Genomic DNA, 26,388 nt, shown 5'->3' with positions numbered 1-26,388 from the left:
TTTCCTAAATGTAGAATCTTCCATTTCTTACTGTTGATTTCGTTTTGTTAGATGGGGCCCAATCTGTCAATCCTTCTATATCTGGAGCTTATCTTCTGGAGCCGGGGTCTCCAACCTTTTGGACCTCAGGGACCACCAAACTCATAATTTTAAATCCCATGGATCACTGGGGGGGGGGGGGGAGGCACAGCTGTCTTTCGGGCCTGCCTGTCTGCTTCTGCGAGGCCTTCAGGTGGGAGGCCCGAGAGAAAGTGCCTGGTCCAGGCACACAGCCTGGAAACCTCTTTTGCCCTTGTCTCCTGCCGTTTGGGGCTCAGAGTGGTAAACCGCATCCAGGAAGCACTACAACTTTTTTCCATTTTATCATTTCTTCCTGACATTACAGTACACTCTTCATAACTGTCCCATTTTAAATTTAATCAGCATCAACTTAGAATCTTAACTGGTGCACCATTATTATTTTTTCCACAACATAAGCAAGGCAATGCAGCAAAGAAAGCAAAGCTAACAAATCTCTGTTCCCCTGCTTCATGCTAAATTTCTTTTAAGAATTTCTGCTCATTCCCATTTTAAATACATAGGCATATTCATGCCTAGGATTTATCCACCAATCTAATACAAAGAGAAGTCTTTAATGCCTGGTGATATCTGGAAAGGGACGGCCGATGTAAATAATAATTTTTAAAAAATCACAACCAAAGGGGATTTGGGCAGCTAACGTTGGAAAAGCCAGCTTTGGAAAGCACCAGCTGGATACAAAAAGAAGAAGGGGTCTTTTTTTTTCCCCAGAAAGAGCCACAGGGAAAGAAGGGGAAAGAGCCAGTCGGCTTTGTACGGAAAAGTCAGGCAAAGATACCGCAAAGTATCCTGGAACTGCTGCTGTTCTTCTTCCTTTTTTTCCCAGCCGTAGCCACCCATCCTATGAAGATCCAGTATTTCCACCTCATCGAAAAGGCTGGGGGCAGAAGGATGGAAGGGGTGGTGAAGGCTTTGTGGGGTCCCCCTCATGGGGGATGGTTTGAAGGAGACGAAGGGCTCGGCTTGAAATACGAGAGCCGGCGCTGGGCTTGACCTGCCGGCTGGAGGGCAGCTGCTGCAGGGGACTGATGAGGGGGCGTTCAGAGAGGAAAACCACGTCCAGGAAGCACTACAGCAGAGGGAAGCAGCCGGAGTCAACCCTGGCTTTGCTGTCCATTGCAGACGCTAGATCAGCCCCCTTCAAACTCTCGTCTCTCAAGGAGCCCGGCCCAAGTTTCCCGTGCCTCTTCAGCGAGTGCTCCTTGAGAAACGAGAGTTTGCAGGGGGCTGATCTAGCATCTGCAATGGACAGCAAAGCCAGGGTTGACTCCGGCTGCTTCTCTCTGCTAACAGGTGGCCAAGCTAACTGCCTGAAGGACCCCATTCTGTCTCTGGGAGTCAAAGTGCTGAAGTGCAAGCGGCGCAGGAAACCTTGGCTGGGCTCCACGAGAGAAATGCACCGATTTCTCTGCGGACTACCAAAATTTCTTCCCAGACCACCAGTGGTGACCGCTGTTCTGGGGTGTTTTTATTCCTGTCAATTTGGTCTAGTCTCCAAATTTGATGAGTTCCCCTTCTGTCTCTTGTCTTAATCATTGATGAAGATGAACAGATCTTGCGAATCCTCCTGTTCTGTTCTGTTTTTTCCATGTTCAGGAGAGTCTTGTGACCTTCGAGGAGGTGGCTGTGTCTTTCTCTGAGGAGGAATGGTCTCAGCTGGATCCTGACCAGAAAGCGCTGCATTCGGAAGTCATGCTTCAAAACCATAGGAATGTGGTCTCTCTGGGTAAGAGTTCTCTAGTCCCCAATCAGAGAGTTCAAGAATGCAGATTCTAGTTGGCGCTTTTATTTAAAAAACGACTAATCAGATATCGTCTCCTGGGAGGGAGAAGGAAAGGATCTTCTCGTGCTTCAAGGAAGGAAAGAGTCTGTCTCTTTGCTTAGTTGCTTTCTGTGCCATTTCTTATCTCTATTTTTCCATTTCTCTTTGAACTTTCCTGTGAGGGCTGAGAAGAATGAGGTGTGCTTTTATGTGTCCTCTGGAGGTCATGTGAGAGGAGCGTGTTGTCATTTGTCCATATAATGTCCATATCACACCCCTGTAGGCATGCCAACATACAACCTAATGGAATTTAAGAGAAATTCAGAAGGAAATTCACTTGACTTCCTAACTTTGATATAGCCAGCTGGTGCCATCGCTGGCTATTGGGGGCAAATTACTGCCCCCCACGGAGAGGCTCGCAACTTGAGCGTCCTCCTGGACGCACGGCTGTCTTTAGAAGAGCATATGACGGCTGTGGCCAGGGGGGCTTTTTATCAGGTTCGCCTGATTCTCCAGTTGCGTCTCTTTCTCGATCGGGACTCCTTACGCACGGTCACTCAGGCACTCATCACTTCTCGCCTGGACTAATGTAATGCTCTCTACATGGGGCTCCCCTTGAGGAGTACCCGGAGGCTCCAACTGGTGCAGAATGCGGCCACGCGGGGGATTATGGGAGCGATGGGGCGCTCCCATGTGACACCTCTCCTGCACGAGCTGCATTGTCTCCCAGTGGTCTTCCAGGTGTGCTTCAAGGTGTTGGTTACCACCTTTAAAGCACTCCATGGCTTAGGGCCTGGGTACTTACGGGACCGCCTTCTGTCACCGATAGCCTCCCACCGGCCAGTACACTCCCACAGAGAGGGACTCCTCAGGGTGCCATCAGCCAGGCAATGTTGGCTGACGACCCCCAGTGGGAGGGCCTTCTCTGTGGCAGCACCTGTCCTTTGGAACAACCTGCCCCCGGAGATACGTAGGATCCCAGATCCCCGTGTTTTTTGCCATGCCCTTAAAACTTTTTTATTTCATCAAGCTGGGCTGGCTTAACCCTCCCCTTAAATATTTTTAGATATTTTTAATTATAAATTGATTTTAGTTGGGGTGTTTTAAATTTTATATTGGGCCAAAACTTGTTTAATTCTTTTAAAATTAATCTTAAATTTTGCATATGATGTTTTTCTTCTTGGCTTCTTCACCGCCCTGAGTCCAGTAGGAGAAGAGCGGTATAAAAATCGAATAAATAAATAAATAAATAAATTTTCTTTTCCCTTTTGCTTTGAAGGTAATAATGGGCAGGAGAATCAAGATTCCTGTGAACTGTTCCAAGTGATCAATGCTAAAGATGGAACTGAGAGGCTTGGAATTCGAACGGAATTCAAAAGCCATGAGAGAAACCAGTTAAAAAATTGGAATTGGGAAAGCTCATCTTCCACTGATGCTCCAATGCAAGACTTTCTTGCCCAACAAGAGAAAATAAGGGGAAAATATACTGCAAAAAGTGTGAACCTAATCAAAGCTAAAGTACAAGTAAATGAACAGGATTTAACCCTAAACAAAGGAGAAGATGCTATAAGAAGACACAACAGACAAAATTACAATGGGACATTCATTCTTTCTTTTGGAAATAACTTCCTTACATCTCAAAAAGCTATTGACACAAAAGAGAAGCCTAATAAATGTTTGGGATGTGGAAAATGCTTTAGAACAAGCAGGGAACTTACTTCCCATGAAAGGGTTCACACTGGGGAGAAGCCATATAAATGCATGGAGTGCGGAAGGACCTTTGCTCATAACAATACACTTAATATCCATAAAAGGATCCACACAGGGGAGAAACCATATAAATGCATGGAATGTGGAAAGACCTTTGCTCATAACAGTAATTTTATTTCCCATAAAAAGATCCACTCAGGACAAAAGCCATTTAAATGCATGGAATGTGGAAAGAGCTTTGCTCGAAGTGGGAATCTTATTTCCCATAATATGATCCACACGGGAGAGAAGCCATATAAATGCATGGAATGTGGAAAGACCTTTGTTGAAAAACGTAGTCTTATTTCCCATAAGTTGATCCACACAGGGGAGAAGCCATTTATATGCATGGAGTGTGGAAAGATGTTTACTCATAGCAGTGGTCTTAGAAGCCACAAAAAGATCCACACAGGAGAGAAACCATATAAATGCATGGAGTGTGGAAAGATCTTTACTCGTAGCAGTGCACTTACTATGCATAAAAGGATCCACACAGGGGAGAAGCCATATAAATGCATGGAGTGTGGAAAGACCTTTGCTCGAAGAAGTTATCTTATTTCCCATAAGATAATCCACACGAGAGAAACCATATAAATGCATGGAATGTGGAAAGAGTTTTGCTCAGAATGGTCATCTTACTTCTCAGAAAAGGATCCACACTCGGGAGAAACTATATAGCAATGCTAATTCCACTTGGACTTATATACCACTCCACAATGCTTTACCACACTCTCTGAGCAGGTTACGGCATATTGTCCCCAGCAATCTGGGTCCTGATTTTAACAACCTCAGAAAGATGAAAGACTGAATCAACCATGAGCTGGTCAGGATCGAACTTCTGGCTGTGGGCAATTAGCCTATAGTACTGCATTTTAACCACTGACCCACCCTGTCTCTATAGATTTGTATGTGTATGCATATTGTGCCTTTCTGATCCAAATGAGACAAGGTTGAATCCAACAAAATGAAACTTAATTTGGAGAAAAGTAAGATTTTACACCTGGGCAGGAAAAACAGATTACATGAAACCTGGCTCAAAAACAGTAATTGTGAGGCGGACCTTGGGAGTCCGAATGGATGATCACTTAAACATGAGTCACACTTGTGCAGCAGCAGCCAAAAAAGCTAGTATAATTTATGATTGTATAAACAGAGGCATAGAATCAGAATCATGTACTGTTTTATAAAGCCTTACTAAGACTACACCTGGAATACTGCATCCAGTTTTGGTCATCATGTCAGTGTATAAGAGTTCATTAATTGGAATAGACATGGTACCACATCAGCCAATGGGGATTGTTTGGTGACCCAGATAGCTCAGAGCCTGGGCGTGGCTTAGCTTGACTTTGTATATAAGAGTTACTTTGTCCTTGCAATATTGCCTCTGTATGATATTGCTTCTATGATTATGACTTTTGGATTCTGAGTTCTGCTGCATGGGAATTGTATACAGCATCATACTGTATATTATTGCATATAAAGAAGTTTCTTGCATAAATGAATCCTGCTGAATTATTTACTTGTGTGCTGGTTGGATTGCTTCAAATTCTACTACATCACATTACAAAAAAGATGTTTAGACTATGGAGAAAGTGCAAAGAAGAGCATCTAAATTGATTAAAGGCCTGAAGACTAAAACCTATGAAGAATGGTTGCAGGATTTGGGTGTGGCTAGTCTACAGAAAAGAAGGATTAGGAGTGTCAACTGAATCTCCAGCATGGGTTTTCCCTTTCATGCTTGCCTGCTATCGGCTGCCATAGTAACAGGGAGGGTGGGCATTTCATTGGGGTTTGGGAAGAGAGCTGGTGTAAAGATGTGAATAAAGGAGGTTTACTCATGAATTACTAGCTGCTGAGTGGAGTTGTTTACAGCCAGTCAAGGCCAACCGTCCTGGAACTCCAGATGGATGAAAAGACCTGAAGATTTGCCCCACATGACACTATGTGGGGCGGGGATTGGACATTCAGTCTGGGTTCCTGGGGGGGGGGGGATTTGGGGAAATTTTGAATAACAAAAAAGCACAACAAAGAATGTTCTTTCTGAGCCAACTCAGAAAGTTCAAACTGCCGGAGGAACTGCTGATCGAATTCTACAGAGGAATTATTGAGTCTGTCATCTGCACCTCTATAACTGTTTGGTTTGATTCTACAACCCAACAAGTCAGACACAGACTTCATAGGATAATTAGAACTGCGGAAAAAACAATTACTACCAACTGCCTTCCATTGAGGACCTGTATACTGCATGAGTCAAAAAGAGGGCTGTGAAAATATTTACAGACCCCTCACATCCTGGATATAAACTGTTTCAATTCCTACCCTCAAAACGATGCTACAGAGCACTGCACACCAGAACAACTAGACACAAGGACAGTTTTTCCCCCAAACACCATCACTCTGCTTAACAAATAATTCCCTCAACACTGTCAAACTCGTTATTAAGTCTGCATTACTATTAATCTTCTCATTGTTCCTATCACCCATTTCCTCCCACTTACGAATGTATCACTGTAACCTTGTTACTTGTATCCTTATGATTTATATTGACTGTTTCCTAATATGATAGGATTGTTTATTTGATCTTGTTTATTTGTTCCCTATGACTATCATTAAGTGTTGTACCATATGATTCTTGATGAACGTATCTTTTCTTTTATGTATACTCAGAGCATATGCACCATATGGTTGGTGGTGTTTTATATGTACCTGAGATTGATCATAATTTGCTCAGCACTATGAAGATAAGTGAGAATACCGAAATAGAAGTGTTGTTTACAGGGGGAACTGCTGTTGTTACCAAAGATAAACGTGTGGTTGGGGAAGTATTGAAGATTAATGGTTTACCCTATTATTCCCCCATTATAAGGGCTGAGGAATTTGATGTTAGTAACCATGTCACCACTTTTGACAGCAATGATGAATCCGAGTTGGAATCAGATGGTGATTTTGAAGGTACTCAAGAAAAGAGGAGTTTTAGTATATAATTGTAGAAATGTTTTAAAGTATAAAAAGTATGTACGTTTTAATCTTGAACAAAATGGTGAAGAGCCTGACAACGCCAATTCAGTTTCTATTGGCAAACCATTACATGATGAGTGTGCTCACCTTATGCATCCTAGAATGGGTCATATGGGTTTTCCCATAGTACAAAAGATGTCTGAGTGTTCAAATGGAGTTAGGATTAAGGAGTGTAACACTTTTCTATATTGTTCTATTTGCAGGAGCGCAAACTAAAAAGTTAGACCCGCATCCAAAAAGGTATTCTGAACACATATTCCAGTTGGTACACATGGACTTGGTAGGTCCTTTGAAACCCTCTATTGGTAAGAGTCGTTACTTCCTGACAATTGTTGATGACCATAGCAGGTTTGGATTTGTTTACCCTCTCAAATCCAAGAATCAGGCTGTCAGGTTTCGATGCTATCTCAAAATATTTAACTTTAATATTTAATATTTATTTAAGTTTAAGGAATTCTGCAGTCTAATTGAGAATCAGCACAAGGTCAACATCCAGAAGATCTTGACCGACAGAGGAACTGAGTTTAACTCAGCTCGGTTCTCTGACTGGCTGAAAGAAAAGGGGATAGTCCATTTGCACACTGCGCCCTACTCCACATTTCAGAACAGAGTTGTAGAAAGAAAGAACGGTGTACTGCAAACAATGATGTATGCTCTTGAGGATGCTGACCTAGACTATTCGTATTGGGCAGAAGCAGCTCTGTATGCAAATTACACTCTCAATCAGGTATGGTCTAGTGTGGTGCAAAAGACCCCATATGAGATAGTGTATGGCCATAAGCCAAGATTGACGCATCTTCATGTATTTGGAGTGATGGCCGATGTCCACATCCCCAAGGAACTTAGAAGAGGGATAGAGTCTCAGTCCAACTGAGGTTCGTTGGCTATGAGACAGGTTCTAAGGCCTTTAGGTTTGTGGACTCAAATAGGAGAATAGTAATATCCAGGTCAGCCACCTTTTATGAAAGCACAAATTGGAGCAGGATTCACACCAACGAGATCCTGACTCAAAGCCCTCCTCGTGATCTGGACCAGCAGGTGGAAGATGTGCCAGGAAATCTATCTAGTGATAGTGACACATCTGGTTTTGAGGATGATGAGGAACCTGTATCCCCCACACGTTTAAAGGGTATATTAAAACAGAGAGCAGGAGTAGCCTGGAAAGAAGGGCACTCCACTTTAAAGTTTCAAAACGATAGCAATGAGGAGGACAACTCATCAGACAGTTCTGATGTAGATGAAGAACCAGTAAGTAGGCCAGTTCAGTCCACTAGGGGCAAGAAGCCAAAGATATATGAAGGCTTTGTCACTTCTGTTGACCAGGTTTCAGTCATACCCCAGAGGTATGAGGATGTGTTAACTCTATCTGATAGAGAACAACACAATTGGTGTGCTGCGATGGATACTGAATTGGAAAGTTTGAAAAAGCTAGAGGTATTCATACCAACGAAATTACCAAAGGAAAGAAGGTAATTGGCACTAGATGGGTCTTTAAGAAGAAACCTATTGATAATGGGCAGTTCATTTATAAGGCAAGATTGGTTGCACAGGGTTTTTCACAAAGGTTCCCTGATGATTATGTTGACACTTTCTCGCCCAGAGAGTGTGAAGACAGCACTCACCATAGCCACTATCCAAGGAGAGAATGTGTATCAATTTGATATACAGACTGCTTACTTGCATGCTAAGTTAGATAAGGAACTATATGTCAGGGTTCTTCAAGGTGTAAATCATCATGAAGGTGATGTTTGGCTTTTGAATAAAAGTCTCTATGGTCTTAAACAATCTGGCAGGAGGTGGTATGAGTGTCTTACCAAAAGTTTAAAACAAATGAGTTTTACAGCTTCATCAGCTGATGAATGTGTGTTCATTAGAAACTACCAGAGTATTAAGGAAACACTCTTGGTTTACATGGACGATATCTTGTAAATCTGCAAGTCTGAGAACAGATGCAAAGTGTTCTCTAATGAGTTAAGTAAGAATTTTGCCCTAAAGCCTATGGGTCGAATTGATAAGTTCCTAGGAGTTCAATTTGTAAAAACTGAGAAGGGATTTGAAGTTTCTCAGCAGGATAAAATCATGGAATTGATCGAAAGATGTAACATGACAGATGCCAAACCTTGTGACACCCCTATGCAGACAGATTTCTTTAAGAATATGTACGTTGAAAGTGCAACTTTTGAGCAAAAGACACTTTATAAATCAGTGATAGGGTCGTTGTTGTATATAGCAGGCTGGACAAGGCCAGATATTAGCCTGAACATAAATGTTTTGTCCAGACATTCTGAGAATCCCACTCAATATCACTGGAATGGAATTAAAAGGGTTGCTTTTCTTTCGTTGCTATAATTTCAAACTCAGTAAAAGTACCTCTTCTCTACTTCAGTGGAGTCGGGGTTTTCTTTCTTGGGATTTGAACAGAGGAAGGGCTGACATTAAGCAATGTCAGAGTTTAGGCAGTAAACTCTGCCTAGTACTCTAGACTAGTATTATGAGATAAACCCAGGAGCAAAACACAGGACACAGAGCCTTTTAGATAAATAAGTGGTTTTATTTACAGTTAAATATTTACAAACTGATGCGTGGTTAAATACCTTTATCATATAGCTACTGATACAATGTTACAACGGAGAGCAATGATACACAATGAGAGAACAAGAAGTATAATACATGAGGAGAAGGCTTGAGAAGGAAACTCCCTCTGTTGGCTTCCTTTATATAGGCAGCTTCTTACCCAGCTTTTTAAAGTAGCAGTTAACTCTGCTGCCTCATTCCATTGCATCAGCTTCCCATCAGCTTACAGCTATTAACTCTTTTATACCCTGACAAGCAAGATCTGTTTTATCAGACAACCTGGAGACCTAGGGGCTGAGCACACAATGTCAACCCATGGAACGACCAGGTAGACTGGAGAGCTGTGGGGTTGACCTCTCCCCAGCCACAATGCTGCTGGGAGGAGACAAGCTGAGTGGATACGACCTAGTAGACGACGTGTCAGCATTCCAGAAAAAACCCAACTCCAAGTAAAGACACGGAAACAAGCATTTTTCAAAGTTCTCTTTACTAGAATAGGCAAACTGGCACATCTGGGAAAACCCAAATCTGAAAAGCCCGGGTTTTCCTTCAGTAAGTCAAAGCTCCCAAAACCATCCCCTTTTCCACCCAGTCGGTCACATGCTCCAATCAACGACTGTTCCATCCCAATCCAGCTCCCTGACCACCCCTTCTCCAGATGCTGGATCTCCCTGACCTTGGCCGACAGGAAGAATGCTATCATGTCTACTAACCCCCTCTCCTAAATCCCCCCACTACTTTCCCACACATGAGAAGGTGGCAGCATTGGAGCTTCCGGCCTAATATGGCTTCCGAAGCTGACACGACACTCACTCTGTCAAGGACCTTGGAGTACTCATCTCAAATGACATAAGCATTTGGCAATGCTCACTGTAACAGTATTGTTAAAAAAGCATTAAGAATTGTTGACCTTATCTTGCGTAGCTTCTTCTCTGGTAATATTGAACTGCTAAGGCATACAAAACTTTTGCTAGACCAATTCTTGAATACAGCTCATCTGTCTGGAACCCGCACTGCATATCGGACATCAACAATCAAATGAGTCCAGAGATATTTCTTGAGAAGCATCTTCCACTCCTCTGCTCGCAACAAAATACCTTATGCCATCAGACTTGAAATTTTGGGCTTAGACAATTTAGAGCTTCACCGTCTTTGGTCAGACCTAAGCGTAGTACATAAAATTATCTGCTACAATGTCCTACCTATCAATGAATACTTCAGCTTCAACCGAAACAATACACGAGCACACAATAGATACAAACTTATGGTAAACCACTCATGAAGCCCCTGAGGAGCACCCCCCCAGGGGTAACTGTTATCAGACACCGGCGGGGAGATGGTGCCTGGCAGGAAGCCGACCAAGAGGACCTCCTGCTGACACATGCCCTGCAACTTCTGCATGAAGCTCTCGAAAGTCAGAGAGCTCTTTAGTAAATAGCAGAAACCAAATCTGCATTTGTCTCTGCTGTTGCAATAGCGAACTTTTGCCACGGCAATTTGTCCATCTGCTGATTTTCTTCCTTGCAAACAGTTTCTGTCTTGCAAATAGTTTCGTCCTTCAAATAGTTTTTTTCTTTGCAAAGTTTTTCTTCAAATGTGTCTTTTCACCACAGATGAAGCACTGCCTCTGTTGCTGGTCTGTATTCTGGTCTCTTCTACTACTTTTCTCTTTGCAGAAATCTTGTCTGTTGTTCTGCACTCTGTAGATGGCGAGTCTGCTACATTTCTCTCTCTGCTCCTTGGGCCCCCACCTCAGGAATTTCTCCTGGAGGCTTTTCTGAAATGGCGTTTGTGCTCCTCACCAATCAGACAAGCTTTTAAGGCCTAATTCCTGCTCTGGTTTGCACTCAAACACTGCAGAAACTATGTTCCATGTTTCATCCATATTGTTTAACATCAACTCAAGATGGTGTAGGCCATTGCTTTATCATGCTGCCTCTGATCTGCTGCTGCTAATAGTGGCTGGGGTGGATTAACAACAATATCCCACAGCTCCTTAGCCTTCAGGAAACACTCCATTTTTGCAGCCCAAATTATATACTACTTCTGTCCCAAACAAGGCAGAGAGCTCTCCTTAAATTCAACAGCCATCCTGCAATCTTTCTCTGCCTTGTTCTTTCTCTATTAACACAGGCTGTCCCTCAGCTTCATTACAATTCAGTCTTTCTGTGTGCTCTGGGCCCATAACCTGTCAAGAGTTTGTAGTAGCAATCAAACCCAGAAAGCAAATACAGGTAACTGATTCAGCAAGATTGATTTAAATAAGAAACCTCTTTATATACAAGAATATATACAATACCCATGCAGTTCTCTGAATCAGAAGCATAATCACAGAAGCACAGTTAACAGGAGTATTCACAGAAGCACAATAATAGGAGCACACAACTTATATGTATACATCTCAGTTAACCTAACCCACGTCCAGGCCCCAAGCTGTTTCAGCATCCAAACAGCTCTCATTGGCTGACCCAGTTGCTATGCCTATTCATTGGCTGACCTTGTTACCATGTCTCTGCCAGTCATGAATTCTTTTCTTTTTTTTTTTATTCATATTTCTATGCCGCCCACTCCCCGAGGACTCTGGGCAGCTTACACCAAAGACAGTATACTAAATAGCATATTGCCCCCAACAATCTGGGTTCTCATTTAACCCATCTCTGAAGGATGGAAGGCTGAGTCAACCTTGTGCCTGTGAGATTTGATCCACTGATCTGCTGAACTAGCAGTAAGCTGAAGTAGTACTGCACTCTAACCACTGCGCCACGTCGGCTCTGACACTATGTGGATCTTTTTGTGCATAGAAAGTGTACTGCTCACAGCAAAGGTCTTTCCACACTCCATGCATTTAAATGGTTTCTCTTCTGTGTGGAGCTTTTTGTGGCTTCTAAGACCACTGCTCTGAGTAAATGTCTTTCCACACTCCATGCATATATACGGCTTTTCCCCTGTGTGGATCATCTTATGGGAAATAAGACTACGTTTTTCAACAAAGGTCTTTCCACATTCCATGCATTTAAACGGCTTTTCTCCCGAGTGGACCTTTTTATGGGAAATAAGATTACTGTTATGAGCAAAGGTAGCGCAGCAGACTAAAGCACTGTTATTAACATCAGCTGCCTGCAATTACTGCAAGTTCAAATCTCACAAGGCTCAAAGTTGACTCAGCCTTCCATCCTTTCTAAGGTAGGTAAAATGAGGACCCAGATTGTGGGGGCAATAAGCTGACTTTGTATAAAATATACAAAAGTATGAAGGCTATTGCTTAACGCATTGTAAGCCGCCCTGAGTCTCCGGAGAAGGGCGGCATATAAATCAAATTTAAAAGAAAGAAAAAGAGGTCTTCCCACATTCCATGGATTTATATGCCCTCTCCCATGTGTGGATCCTTTTATGGATATTAAGCGTATTGCTCTGAGCAAAGGTCTTTCCACACTCCATGCATTGGTAGAGCTTCTCCCCAGTGTGAATCCTTTCATGGGAAGTAAGATGCCCGCTTGTTCTAAAAGATTTTCCACATTCCAAACATTTATTAGGCTTCTCTTTTGTATCAATCACTTTTTGAGATGTAAGGAAGTTATTCCCAAGAGAAAAAATGAGTGTCCCATTGTAATTTTGTCTGTTGTGTCTTCTTATAGCATCTTCTCTTTTGTTATGGGTTAAATAGTGTTCGTTTACCTGTACTTTAGCTTTGATTAGGTTCACACTTTTTCCAGTATATTTTTCCCTTATTTTCTTTTGTTGGGCAAGAAAGTCTTGCATCCGGAGCATCAGTGGAAGAGGAGACTGGAAAGGTTGGGAGCTTCAAGAATGGCTATTTCGCTTCCCCAAAGTCTCATTGGCTTGCAAGGGCTCTTTGGCCAGATGTGGTACAGGCATCTGTTTGCAGAGAATGGAGGTCTAAGGTACTTTAGTGCGAGATCACGTGAGATCTTTCGTGCAAGATTTCCCACTACTGATCTCGCGTATCTCTCACTACTTTAGGCCTCTTTTTTCTGCAAATTCACTGAAGTAGGTAAAGAAACTGATGGCTCACCACATCCTCGAAAGATAAATCCCGGCAGGATGGGGTGGGGGAACAGGTAGGGCGAATGTTGTTGCAGCGCCTCTGCTGACATTCATAAGTGTGAATGGTGAATTGGTGCTGCAATATTCGTAATTTCAGGACTGAGTCTTAAGTCCTTGGGAGTGGGCTAGGTCATAACTTGGAACAGTCACTTAGTGAACTGTCATAACTCGGGGATTACCTGTACCTTAGGTCTGAGTGACATTGCATGAGGCCTTTGTTCTTGAACTGGATTGGGAGAATGCTCTTCCATGGGCTGAGTGTGAAAGTTCTGTTATCAGACAATTTTGGAGGTTTCAGAGGACAAATGACAACACGCTCCTCTCACATGACCTCCAGAGGACACCTAAAAGCTGAGGGGATCTGCGCTCTGATTGGTTGCTGTGGATGGAAAGGGGGCATTTCCCTGTTTTCCCACCTTTTCCTTCTGGGTGCCATTTGAGATTTACCTCAGGATCTTTTTTTTTTTTTTTTTTAATTTGATTTATATGCCGCCCTTCTCCTGAGACTCAGGGCGGCTTACAGTGCATTAAAAAATAGCCTTCATACTTTTGTATATTTATACAAAGTCAGCTTATTGCCCCCACAAACTGGGTCCTCAATTTACATACCTTAGAAAGGATGGAAGGCTGAGTCAACCTTGAGCCTGGCAAGATTGGAACTTACTAATTGCAGACAGCTGGAGTTAAATTACAATGCATTAGTCTGCTGAGCTATCCAGGCTCCCAGTCAGTCTTCCTGACTGTCTTCTCTGCTGCCAATCTTAAATATGTTTATAGGGAAATAAAAGTAAAAGTTTGTCTCCTTGTCTCCCTTTTCCTTTGGACAGCAGCTGCCTATTTCCTCCACATTAAACCTCTTCAGTTGCCGCTTCCAGTCGGGGGTTTCTATTTTATCCCCTGAGAGTGTCGGAAGAAAAATCAGGTCCAGTTCCAGGAAGGGAAGAAAATGGAGGCTGCTTAAGAAAGGAGGTTGATTGACGGGCGGAAGCAACAACGGCCTGCAGTCAGAAGAGAAGAGCGCTGGAAGGGACCTTGGAGGCCATCTAGTCCAGCCCCGTGGATGGTCTCCGGGGAAAGGAGCGGGAGGCGGAGGAGAAACGGCCAAACTTTAATCCTTGAAAGGAAAAGAGGGATCCTGACCCACAGAAGGAAAGGAAAGGAAAGGAAAGGAAAGGAAAGGAAAGGAAAGGAAAGGAAAGGGGGGGGGGTGGAGGGACCTTCCGAGCAAGAGAGACGCGGGTTTCAAGGAGGGGAGTCGCCTTTTTCTGCCCCGAAGCGAAGCGGGGCCTCTCCCTGGTTTAGCTGAGGGGCTTCCGAGGGTCCCTTCGGATTGGGGGGTGTCTGCCTGTCCTCGCTACCTCGCTCCCCCCTTGTCACCCAGCGCAGCGGCTCTTCCTACGGCAGAATCTCCGCATGGAACGAAGGTGCCTTTGTGTCTTTTTCTCGGACCTTTGAGTTGGGAGGGGCCAGAAGGAGCTGAAGCACCAATGGGAATTCTCCCTGCTCGAGCGTCATCGGTCTCCAGGCAAAGTCCTTTGTGACGTCACCTGAAGGAGGAGGGAGACTTCGGCGCAGAGAGCGAAACTGAAAGTGGGAGTGGGATCCCTTCAGTCTTGGGGGGCTGCAGCTCAAGGGGGGGTTCAGGGCAGGCCCAGAAGGGACCCTCCACTTTCTTTGCTCTCTTCACGATCCTCAGCCAGACTTCCCTCTGGGTGCATGGAGGGGTGGACTAGACGTCCGCTTAGGTTCCCAAACTGCCCCGGGGGGGGGGGGCTGGTCCTTCTCTGAAAGGGGCTTTCGGGCTGTTTCTAGCTAACTCGGGGGGAGGGGAAGGGGCCCTGACACGGGGACTGAGGGTGGGGGGCTGACTAAGGAGGAGAAGGGGACGAATTCCCCAGGGGCGGAGGGGGCAGCCCCAGAGTCAGGGAGGGGCTGGGAGGCCAAAGGGCTGCAGCTGAGAGAGCCCGAATCCAGGAAGGGCTCTTTCTCCAAGTCTGAGTATCCCAAGGATTCTCTCTGGCAGCTCCGGGGTCCCATTCCCCCCCACTCTCGGCATGGATCCAGATTGGAGCCCCCCCCCAAGAGCTGCCAGGGTCCCCAGGGCCCTTCCTCTGGAGCGGAGCCCAGGGCTCTGGGAGCCATCCTGGCGCCGGTCTCCGAGGGGGCCGTTTTTTGCCCTCCGCTCAGCTGGGAAGAGGGGAGGAAAGAGGCTCCTTGAGCAGCAGCAGGGCCCTTTGGAGGCTGCGCAGGAATGGGGGGCTGCTCCAGGTCATCTGTGCAAGCGGTGGCGGAGGAGGGGGAGGATTTTTATCTTATTTCTTTTTTCCTTCTGTCATAGTTTCTACTCCTTCACTTCAGAGCGAGGCTAGTAGAGCTTTTCCTCCCACGGAGTTCCATACAGTGGATGGGGGGAGGGAGGGAATTCTGTTCCCCCCCCCCGCTCTTATCCCCCCCCCCTCATTCAGATCAGTAACAGCCCTTCTTCAACCAGACCCGACCTCCCACTTGCGGTGGGTCAGAAAACCCCGCAGCGCTGGGGGTCAAAGCGGCCCTCCGGCAGCCCCTTTGCCTCCCCTTGAGCTGCAGCCCCCCCCCAAGACTGAACGGATCGCCCCTCCCACTTTCTCCGCTGGTCTCTCTGCGCCGAACAATCTCCTCCTTCAGGTGAAGTCACAAAGGACTCTGCCCGGAGACCAATGACGCTCAACACGTGAGCGTTCCCATTGGTCCTTCCGCTCGTTCTGGCCCCTCCCAATCTCAAAAGTCAAAGAAAAAGGCTTCCTCCCCCCAATTCAGAGCCCCGATTCCTCCTCTGGGGCTGAAGCATCTGGCCAGGACACCCCTCCCCCTCCAACCCCCCCCCCCGTTGCTTTCACAGATGAAGATTTCTGCCGTGGGAAGAGTTTCTGCGCTGGCTGAGAAGAGGGGAGGGGCAGCCCCGCAGCCGGGGAAGACTTGGGGGTGACGGACAGGCACCCCATATCCGGAGGGAAGCCACGGGAAACCCTCAGCTAAGCCAGGAAGAGGCGGAGGAGATCGTCAGGGATCCCACCTAGCCCAGCCTCCCCTCCCCCTTCCTGCGGGAATCCTCCGCTCGGCTCTCTCGGGAAAGGCGCCGCTTCGCTTTACGGGAGAAAAAGGCGATTTCCCTCCTTGAAACCCGCGTCTCCCCCGTCTAAAAGGGCAGATCTGGAGCTTTTCCCCAGGAAGCTGCCTATTTTGGCTGTGGAAGAGGAAGCGCAAAGAGCCCATTAATTTACCACTGATAAATTCGGAAGGAAAACCACTGAGAAAAACTTGAAAGGATCACGTACCTCGATTTTCATTTAAAAGTAAAGGAGGAGGAGGAGGAAGAGGAGGAGGAGGAGGAGGCTGGACCTGATTTTTCTTCCGACACTCTCAGGGGATAAAAGAGAAACCCCCGACTGGAAGGGGCAACCGAAGAGGTGGAGGAAATAGGCAGCTGCTGTCCAAGGGAAGAGGAAGACACAAACTTTTACTTTTATTTCCCTATAAAGGTATTTAAGAGTCGCAGCAGAGAAGACAGTCAGGAAGATCCTGAGGTAAATCTCAAACACGCCCAGAAGGAAAGGGCGGGAAAACAGGGAAACGCCCACTTTCCACCCGCAGGGACCAATCAGAGCGCAGATCGCCTCAGGCGGGAGCCCTCCCTCCCACAGCCACAGCGGGGTCTTCAAGACCATTCTGCCCTTTCCTTCTTCAGCCGTTAAATTGGACATTTTCACATTTAAAGTGTTCAAAGGAAAGAGATAAAATGACTTTGCTTTTGTGTATTAGATTGAATTGTCAGGCTGGAATGGCTTTTTTAAAAAAATCTTGCACTGTGCTAAAAAGAAGTCAACGTCAATTTTCATCAGACTAGAAGGATGAGGGGAGACATTTAGATTAGATTTAGATTTTATTGAACTTCTATACCACCCTTCTCCCAAAGGACTCAGGGCAGTGTACAGCCAAATTAAAACACATATGAACCACAAAATTTAAGAACAATTTAAAAACAAAATATAAAATTTGGCCCACGAAATTAAAAACTAACAAACACCCTAACCCTAACCCTTAAAAATTCCTATTAGACCAGCCCGGCTTGTTGGAATAAAAGAGTCCTCAGGGCTCTTCAGACATGATGGCATCTTCCTATATCTCAGGTTGCTGCCAGAAAGAACATTTCTCTCTCCTCTCCTCTCCTCTCCTCTCCTCTCTTCTCTTCTATAAATAAGAAGCAGGTCGAATGAAAGAGATGGAGGTGGAGTTGCACCATATAGAAGAAATAACCAAACAGGTCTAGAAACGCAACAGAAGAAAAGCGAAAACTTCCTTCAATGCTTTGTGTTGATATAAAAGGTGGAAAAGAAGCACAGACATCGAAGCCTTTGTCTGACAGGGAGCCATTGGGAGGGGCCTTTCCTCCTACTCCCAAGCCCATCTTCCCCGCCCTCTCCCTTCTCCCTCCCATGCTCTCCTCTTTCTTGCCCTTTCTATAATCCTGGCGCTTTGCCCCAAATCCACCAGGGGGCGCCCTCCGCCAACGGAAGGGAACTCCAAGTGCTTCCCCATTGGCCCACTAGAGGGTAAATGTCACAGCTGATTTTCCAGAGGCGGCCGCAAAGGAAGTGACATCACAAACAATTGCCACTCTAGGACGCCACACTCGCTCTTCTTAACCCCTGCGCTGGAATGAGCCACTTGGGGCTCCGGGCAGACTTTTGTGAAGGTCGCTCAGTGGCTGAATTCCACTTTCTAATTCTTGGCGTTTCTTTTTCTTCCCATCTCAGATACAGAAACTGGAAGCCATTTGTGGTCTTTGCAAGGCAAACTTTTCTCTTGGGGGAAAAGAAAAAGAGCGGAATCCCTTGCAGGGATCAGTCCTGCAGCACCAGAAATGGTCCCGTGAAGGAAAAGGCATCTGGAGACCCACCAGAGTCCTTGGAGCCATTTGGAGTTGCTCTGCAGGACAGAGAAAGGATGGAGACACAACCTTTTGGAAAGGAGGGAGCCGGAAAAGGCCCTTCAGCTGTTCAGCTTGGGAAGGGGGGGAAGCTCTGGACAAGAACCGGGCAGGAGATCCTGGAGGAGGAAACCATCCTCCCTTCAGAAGTTCAGCCCTGGACCTCCATCCAATACTGGGAGGCTGAGGGTCCCCGAGTACTTTGCAGCCGACTCCATGGCTTTTGCAGGCGATGGCTGAGACCAGAAAAGCACACCAAAGCCCAGATGATGGACCAGGTGGTTCTGCAGCATCTCCTGTTCCTTCTGCCCCCAGAGATGGAGGGCTGGGTGCGGGAGTGTGGAGCAGAGACCAGCTCCCAGGCGGTGGCCCTGGCGGAAGGCCTCCTCCTGAGCCAGGCGGAGAAGCAGAAGGAGCAGGTCCAGTTGCAGGTGAGGGACTTTAGGGAGCTCAGAAGGGAATAGAGAAAGTGTTTGAATACTTCACCCTCCTTCCCAAACTTCTCTGGCATTCATCACGTGGCAATTGTTCCCTTGTTTTCTCACTCAACCTCACAGATGGATATTGGGGGCTTTGAGGTTGTGTTCCGAATATAAGAATCCACTTTGTGTCATGTACACTGCACTGGCTCCCAGTGGTCTTCCGAGTGCGCTTCAAGGTTTTGGTTACTACCTTTAAAGCGCTCCATGGCTTAGGACCTGGTTATCTACGGGACCGCCTGCTACCACCAATAGCCTCCTACCGGCCAGTACGCTCCCATAGAGAGGGGCTCCTCCGGGTGCCGTCGGCCAAACAATGTCGGCTGGCGGCCCCCAGGGGGAGAGCCTTCTCTGTGGAGGCACCTACGATCTGGAACGAGCTTTCCCCGGAGATACGGAGGATCCCAGATCTTCGCACCTTCCGTCGCGCGCTTAAAACGTTTTTATTTCATCAAGCTGGCCTGGCCTAAATCATCTCCTCTTTTAAATTTAAATTTTAAACATAAATTTTTAATCTGTTTAATTATGGGGTATTTTAAAATTCAGCCTAAATTATTTAATTTGTTTTAATTTATTTTAGATTTTGTATTTCCTGTGTTTTATCTTCTAGCTGTTCACCGCCCTGAGTCCTTCGGGAGAAGGGCGGTATAGAAATTTAATAAAATAAAATAAAATAAAATAAATGTGAGGTACATTAATTCTGCTTCATTTTTCCTTCCTCCTGTTTGAAGTGCTGCACTGTGGAGATCAGAGATCCTGAAGGAAGGAAGAACTCATCAAATCCCCCTCAGGAGCTATTTTTCAGGAGGATCCCTTGGGAAGATCCAAGTCCGGACATCTCAGGAGGTAATGGAAGATCCTCCGATTTCCCATCTGTCTTACCTTCGCTCTCTCTTCTCATCTATGGAATAGCTTCTCCTATTTTGTTAATGATGCATTTTGAAATTATTTATTCCTTACAGAGAAACCAAGAATGAAGCTTTCTGGTTTTTATGACGGAGCTCAAACATCGATTGATCTTCCAAATCAAGTAAGAAAGGAAAAAGTTATTAGATTTCTATTCTCCCTTCAGGAAGTGAAGCAGGTGTGCAGAGTGCTCCCTCCTTCTATTCCCCCCATTGTTTGGCCTGGATTATTTTTCTGTTCTTCCACAACATGGAGAGCAGAATGGCAGGTTCAAGTTGCTGTCAGCCAGCATAGCTTCCTCTTTAAATTAATGTTTTCTGCTAGGTAGTCCTCCAACTTTGAGTTCACGAGAAGCAATTTTTAAAAAATCCTTCAAGAAATAGGAATCAACCTATCACAGTGCCAGGATCTGTTAGAGACTCTTTTTTGGGGGGGTGGGGGGGGTAATTCTTTGACTTGGAATTGTGCAAGGGTAATGAAAAATAAATATATTGCCACATTACAATTTTTAAAAACCCTTATTTATAACCTGTAGTTCAAAAATAAGCCCAATTGTATTAAAAAATAAAGCAGACTATTAAAATTCAAAAGGAGTGGCCGTGTTGAGGATGTAATCATGGTACTTTGGGGTTTTTTTTTTTTTTTGGTTTTTTTTATTGAAAAGTTTTAAAATATTTTACAAACAAATTCCCCCCCTTCCCCCACCCCTTCCCCTCTCCCTCCCCCCCCCCAACTTCCCAGAGCATAATACAGGGTATTGCATTTAACAAACATAATCTAACATAAGCAAACTAACTATAAGCTCTTAACTTCCCCTTACTCTTTAACTCCGCCATAGGTACTAAAATATCAAAGTAAAAAAGAAAAATCATCTAAATATTTCATTCATAAGCTATATGCAACTTTTTAGTCCCGTATTTGTTTTGTATATAGTCAATCCATCTTCTCCATTCCAGTACATATCTTTCATTCGAACGGTCCTTCAAATATGCAGAAATTTTAGCCATCTCCGCCAAATTAGCTACTTTTAATGTCCATTCTTCAATAGTAGGTATTTTTTCCTTCTTCCAATATTGCGCCACCAAAAGTCTGGCTGCCGTTATTAAATTCAAAATCAAATTAGTCTCTATAACTGTACATCCTTCAATTATACCCAATAAAACAATTGTGGAGTAAATTTTATCTTCCTTTTAAGAATATTTTGTATAATCCACCATATCTTAATCCAAAATGCCTTAATTTTCTTACATGTCCACCATACATGAAAATACGTTGCATCATCACATTTACATCTCCAACATGTAGGTTGTAAACTCGGGTACATACAGGCTAACTTTTGGGGATCTAAATGCTATCTATAAAATATTTTGTAGAAATTTTCTCTTAAATTTTGGGCTTGAGTAAACTTCACATTTCTAACCCATATTTTCTCGCATACATCCCATATGGTACTTTGGATTACAAATAATTTCCAATCCTCTGATTTGCGCCTCGATTAGGAGATCAAACATTCCTGATTTGCAAAGGCTGAGAAATGATTTTTCCAGGGAATTTTCTCTTCTTTCTTTTCTTCCTTTCAGCCAATGGCTTATACTACTAGACCAATCAATGATAGACAGAGTGATAGATCAGTTGATTCAGAAGTGGGATTACTTTACTGAAAGACACTGAAGGTTTTGGAGAATCAATCAACTTGATAAAACTTCCCCAAATATTTCTTCAGTGAAAGCAATTTTCAGATTTGCCCATTTTCTCACCTAATATTAGGACTTGTGTGACATGCAGTCATTTAAGTTAATAAATACCTTTGCTTTCGGAATTTGGGAACAATGGAACAGAATAACAGAGTTGGTAGGGATCTTGGAGGTCTTCTGGTCCAACCCTCTGCTCAGACAGGAAACTCTATAATATTTCAGATAAATGGTGCCCAATGTCTTCTTAAACACCTCCAGTGTTGGAGCACCCACAATTTCTGGAGGCAAGTCATTCCACTGATTAATTGTTCTCCCTGTCAGGAAATTCCTCTTTGCTTGTAGGTTGGTTCTCTCCTTGAATCGTTTCCATCCATTGCTTCTTGGAACACTTCTATCATGTCACCCCATCTAGTCCTTCTTTTCATGAAACCAGACTCACCCAATTCCAGCAACTGTTCTTTATATGTTTTAGCCTCCAGTCCACTAATAATTTTTGTTTCTCTTCTCTGCACTCTTTCTAGAGTCCCAAGATCTTTTTTACATCTGGCAACCAAACCTGGATGCAATATTCCAAGTGTGATCTTCCAAAGACATTATAAAGTGGTACTAACACTTCATGTCATCTTTATTCTATCCCTCTTAATGCAGCCTATGATTCTGTTGGGTTTTTTTCGGCAACTGTAGCATATTGCTGACTCCCATTTAAGTGGTTGTCCACTAGGACTCCAAGATCCCTGTTACACTTACTACTGTTGAGCCAGGTATCACCTATTCTATGCCAGTGCATTTGGTTTTTCTTTCCTAAATTTAGGACCTAACATTTCTCACTGTTGATTTTGTTTTGTTAGATGGGGCCCAATCTGTCAATCCTTCTATATCTGGAGCTTATCTTCTGGAGTGTTTTTATTCCTGTCAATTTGGTCTTGTCTGTAAATTTGATGAGTTCCCCTTCTATTCCCTTGTCTAAATCATTGATGAACAGATCTTGCGAATCTTCCTGTTCTGCTCTGTTTTTTCTGTGTTCAGGGGAGTCTTGTGTCCTTCGAGGAGGTGGCTGTGTCTTTCTCTGAGGAGGAATGGTCTCAGCTGGATCCTGACCAGAAAGCGCTGCATTCGGAAGTCATGCTTGAAAACCATAGGAACGTGGTCTCTCTGGGTAAGAGTTTTCTAGTCCCCAATAAGAGAGGTCAAGAAGACAGATTATGGTTAGCTTTTTTATTAAAAAACCACTAATCAGATATCGTCTCCTGGGAGGGAGAAGGAAAGGATCTTCTCGTGCTCCAAGGAAGGAAAGAGTCAATGTCTCTTTGCTTAGATGCTTTCTGTGTCATTTCTTATCTCTATTTTTCCATTTCTATTTGAAATTACCTGTGGGGGCTGAGAAGAACGAGGTGTGCTTTTATGTGTCCTCTGGAGGACATGTGAGAGGAGTGTGTTGTCATTTGTCCTCTGAAACCTCCAAAATTGTGTGAGAACAGAACTTTCACACTCAGCCCATGGAAGAGCATTCTCCCAATCCAGTTCAAGAACAAAGGCCTCATGCAATGTCAGTCAGAGCATCCTAGGGTTACAGGTAATCCCCGAGTTCATTAAGTGACCGTTCCAAGTTACGACCTAGCCCACTCCCAAGTACTTAAGACTCAGTCCTGAAATTACGAATGTTGCAGCACCACAGCCATCATTCACACTTATGAATGTCAGCAGAGGCGCTGCAACAACATTCGCCCTACCTGTTCCCCCACCCCATCCTGCCGGGATTTACCTTGACAGGATGTGGTGAGCCATCAGTTTTTTTACCTACTTTGGTGAATATGCAGAAAAAAGAGGCCTAAATTGGTGAGAGATACGTGAGATCAGTAGTGGTAAATCTTGCACAAAAGATCTCACGTGATCTCGCACTACACTGCTTTAGGTGTCTTTTCTCTGCTAACCAAGGCCGGCATGAGATCCAGGGAAAAATGGTTTGCAAAGAGAGGGAAGGCCTCTTCGTTTTCAGTGAATTTTGTCCTGGATCTCGTGCAGTCCTCAGTTCTTAAAGGAACGCAGGCCTAAAGTACTGCAGTGTGAGATCACGCGAGATTAGTAGCCTGAGATCTTGCACTACTGGTCTCATATGATCTCGCATTAAAGTAGTTTAGGCCTTCCGTTCTCTGCAAACTAAAGCCTGTACCAGATCCAGCCAAAGAGCCCTTGCAAGCCGATGAGACTTTGGGGAAGCGAAATAGCCATTCTTGAAGCCTCCCAACCTTTCCAGTCTCAGCACGAAGAGCATTTACAAGCCAATGGGAGGCTTCAGCAAGGGATTTCGCTCCAAAGTCTCATCACTGGGATCAAGGAATGGGCCGAGCAGGGGTCCCACCCACCAGACGGACACCGTGGAGCAACTGCTCGAAGGTACACTGGGGAAGAAGGAGTTTGTTTCAAAATTGTTTCATTTCTCACAGGTCTCTGCTGAAATTAACCCACCCCAATAATTCTAAAGTTTTCTCCTAATTCCTCCTTGGATGTTTCCCTAGTTATTCTTTAACTTAAAACTGACACTGAGTGAGATTTGCATATATAGAGATAATTGTAAAGAAAGAGATGTTTTCTAGATATTTCCAGAAAAGTTTTTTTGGGCATGAATATAGAAATTATCATGTCTATATCACACTCCTGTAGGCATGCAAAAATACAACCTAATGGAATTTTGGAGAAATTCAGAAGGAAATTCACTTGACTTCCTAACTTTGATCTTTGTCTCTAACCTTGTTATCGTTTTCATTTCCCTTTTGCTTTGAAGGTAATAATGGGCAGGAGAATCAAGATTCCTGTGAACTGTTGCAAGTGATCAATGCTAAAGATGGAAGGGAGAAGTTTGGAATTCAAATGGAATTCGAAAGCCATGAGAGGAACCACTCAAGGAATTGGAATTGGGAAAGCTCATCTTCCACTGATGCTCCGATGCAAGACTTTCTTGCCCAACAAGAGAAAATAAGAGAAAAATATACTGGAAAAAGTGTGAACCTAATCAAAGCTAAAATACAAGTAAATGAACAGGATTTAACCCATAACAAAGGAGAAGATGCTATAAGAAGACACAACGGACAAAATTACAATGGGACATTCATTCTTTCTCTTGGAAATAACTTCCTTATATCTCAAAAAGCTATTGACACAAAAGAGAAGCCTTATAAATGTTTGGAATGTGGAAAATGTTTTAGAACAAGGTGGCATCTTACTTCCCATGAAAGGATTCACACTGGGGAGAAGCTCTATAAATGCATGGAGTGTGGAAAGACCTTTGCTCATAACAATACACTTACTATCCATAAAAGGATCCACACAGGGGAGAAACCGTATAAATGCATGGAGTGTGGAAAGACCTTTGCTCAAAGAAATCATATTATTTCCCATAAGATGATCCACACAGGGGAGAAGCCGTATAAATGCATGGAGTGTGGAAAGAGTTTTACTCAGAGCAGTGGACTTAGAAGCCACAAAAAGCTCCACACAGGAGAGAAACCATATAAATGCATGGAGTGCGGAAAGAGTTTTACTCAGGGCAGTGGACTTAGAAGCCACAAAAAGCTCCACACAGGAGAGAAACCATATAAATGCATGGAGTGTGGAAAGATCTTTGCTTTGAGCAGTACACTTTCTATGCACAAAAAGATCCACATGGTGTCAGAGAATTCATGACTGGCAGAGACATGGTAACAAGGTCAGCCAATGAATAGGCATAGCAACTGGGTCAGCCAATGAGGGCTGTTTGGATGCTGAAACTGCTTGGGGCCTGGACGTGGCTTAGGTTAACTGAGATGTATACATATAAATTGTGTGCTCCTATTATTGTGCTTCTGTGAATAATCCTCCTGTTAACTGCTTCTGTGATTATGCTTCTGATTCAGAGAACTGTATATATTCTTGTATATAAAGAGGTTTCTTATTTAAATCAATCTTGCTGAATCAGTTACCTGTATTTGCTTTCTGGGTTTGATTGCTACAACAAACTCTTGACAGGTTATGGGCCCAGAGCACACAGAAAGACTGAATTGTAATGAAGCTGAGGGACAGCCTGTGTCAATAGAGAAAGAACAAGGCAGAGAAAGATTGCAGGATGGCTGTTGAATTTAAGGAGAGCTCTCTGCCTCGTTTGGGACAGAAGAAGTATATAATTTGGGCTGCAAAGATGGAGTGTTTCCTGAAGGCCAAGGAGCTGTGGGATATTGTTGTTAATCCACCCCAGCCACAATTAGCAGCTGCAGATCAGAGGCAGCACGATAAAGCAATGGCCTACATCATCTTGAGTTTAGAAGATAACAGTTTATCAATGTAGCTGATTTAAAGACTGCACAGAAGGTCTGGCTGAAGTTGAGAAGTGTGCATGTGAGTGTGGAGCAGCATTTTGTACAAATGAAAACTTTATTTGTTGAATTAGAACTGTGTGGAATGCAGATTCCTGAAACTCAAAAAGTGCTATTGGTGTTAAACAGCATGGATGAAACGTGGGACATAGTTTCTGCAGTGTTTGAGTGCAAACCAGAGCAGGAACAGGCCTTAAAAGCTTGTCTGATTGGTGAGGAGCACAAGCGCCATTTCAGAAAAGCCTCCAGGAGAAATTCCTGAGGTGGGGGCCCAACGAGCAGAGAGAGAAATGTAACAGACTGGCCCTCTGCAGAGAGAGAACAATAGACAAGATGTCTGCAAAGAGAAAAGTAGTAGAAGAGACCAGAATACAGACCAGCAACAGAGGCGGTGCCTCACCTGTGGTGAAAAGACACATTTGAAGAAAAACTTTGCAAAGAAAAAAACTATTTGAAGGATGAAACTATTTGCAAGACGGAAACTGTTTGCAAGGAAGAAAATCAGCAGATGGACAAATTGCCGTGGAAAAAGTTAGCTATTGCAATAGCAGAGACAAATGGTTGATAGACAGTGGGGCTAGTTAAACAATTGTTAATAATTCTAAATTGTTTTATAGGCTGGATCCAGCTGCTGGAGATGCAGTAGCCCTGGCAAATGACCAGAAGGCTAAAGTCATTGGAAGAGGCAGTGTGCAAATTCCATATCTGGAAAAGAGATTTAATGATATATTATGTGTGCCTGAAATGGAGC

General features: G+C 44.2%; 1 protein-coding gene across 1 annotated transcript in view; it reads left to right on the top strand.

Annotated features, from left to right (window-relative positions):
- Positions 1-25,185, top strand: part of LOC139311696 (zinc finger protein 253-like) — a 30,402-nt gene extending 5,217 nt beyond the window's left edge. Inside the window, exons 4-6 of the mRNA XM_070936171.1 lie at positions 1,675-1,810; positions 3,120-4,158; positions 24,609-25,185. Of these exons, the coding sequence (XP_070792272.1) occupies positions 1,675-1,810; positions 3,120-4,158; positions 24,609-24,972 (1,539 nt within the window). The 3' untranslated portion in view covers positions 24,973-25,185. The remainder of the gene's footprint in view (positions 1-1,674; positions 1,811-3,119; positions 4,159-24,608) is intronic.
- The last annotated feature ends 1,203 nt before the right edge of the window (positions 25,186-26,388 follow it).

This window comes from Pituophis catenifer, unplaced genomic scaffold (genome assembly GCF_029215685.1).
Source record: "Pituophis catenifer annectens isolate HBS135680 unplaced genomic scaffold, rPitCat1.0.hap2 SCAF_2, whole genome shotgun sequence".
Classification (NCBI taxonomy): Eukaryota; Metazoa; Chordata; class Lepidosauria; order Squamata; family Colubridae; genus Pituophis; species Pituophis catenifer.
Note: the sequence above shows the minus strand (reverse complement) of the source record. Positions and strands in the feature narration are given on the sequence as shown.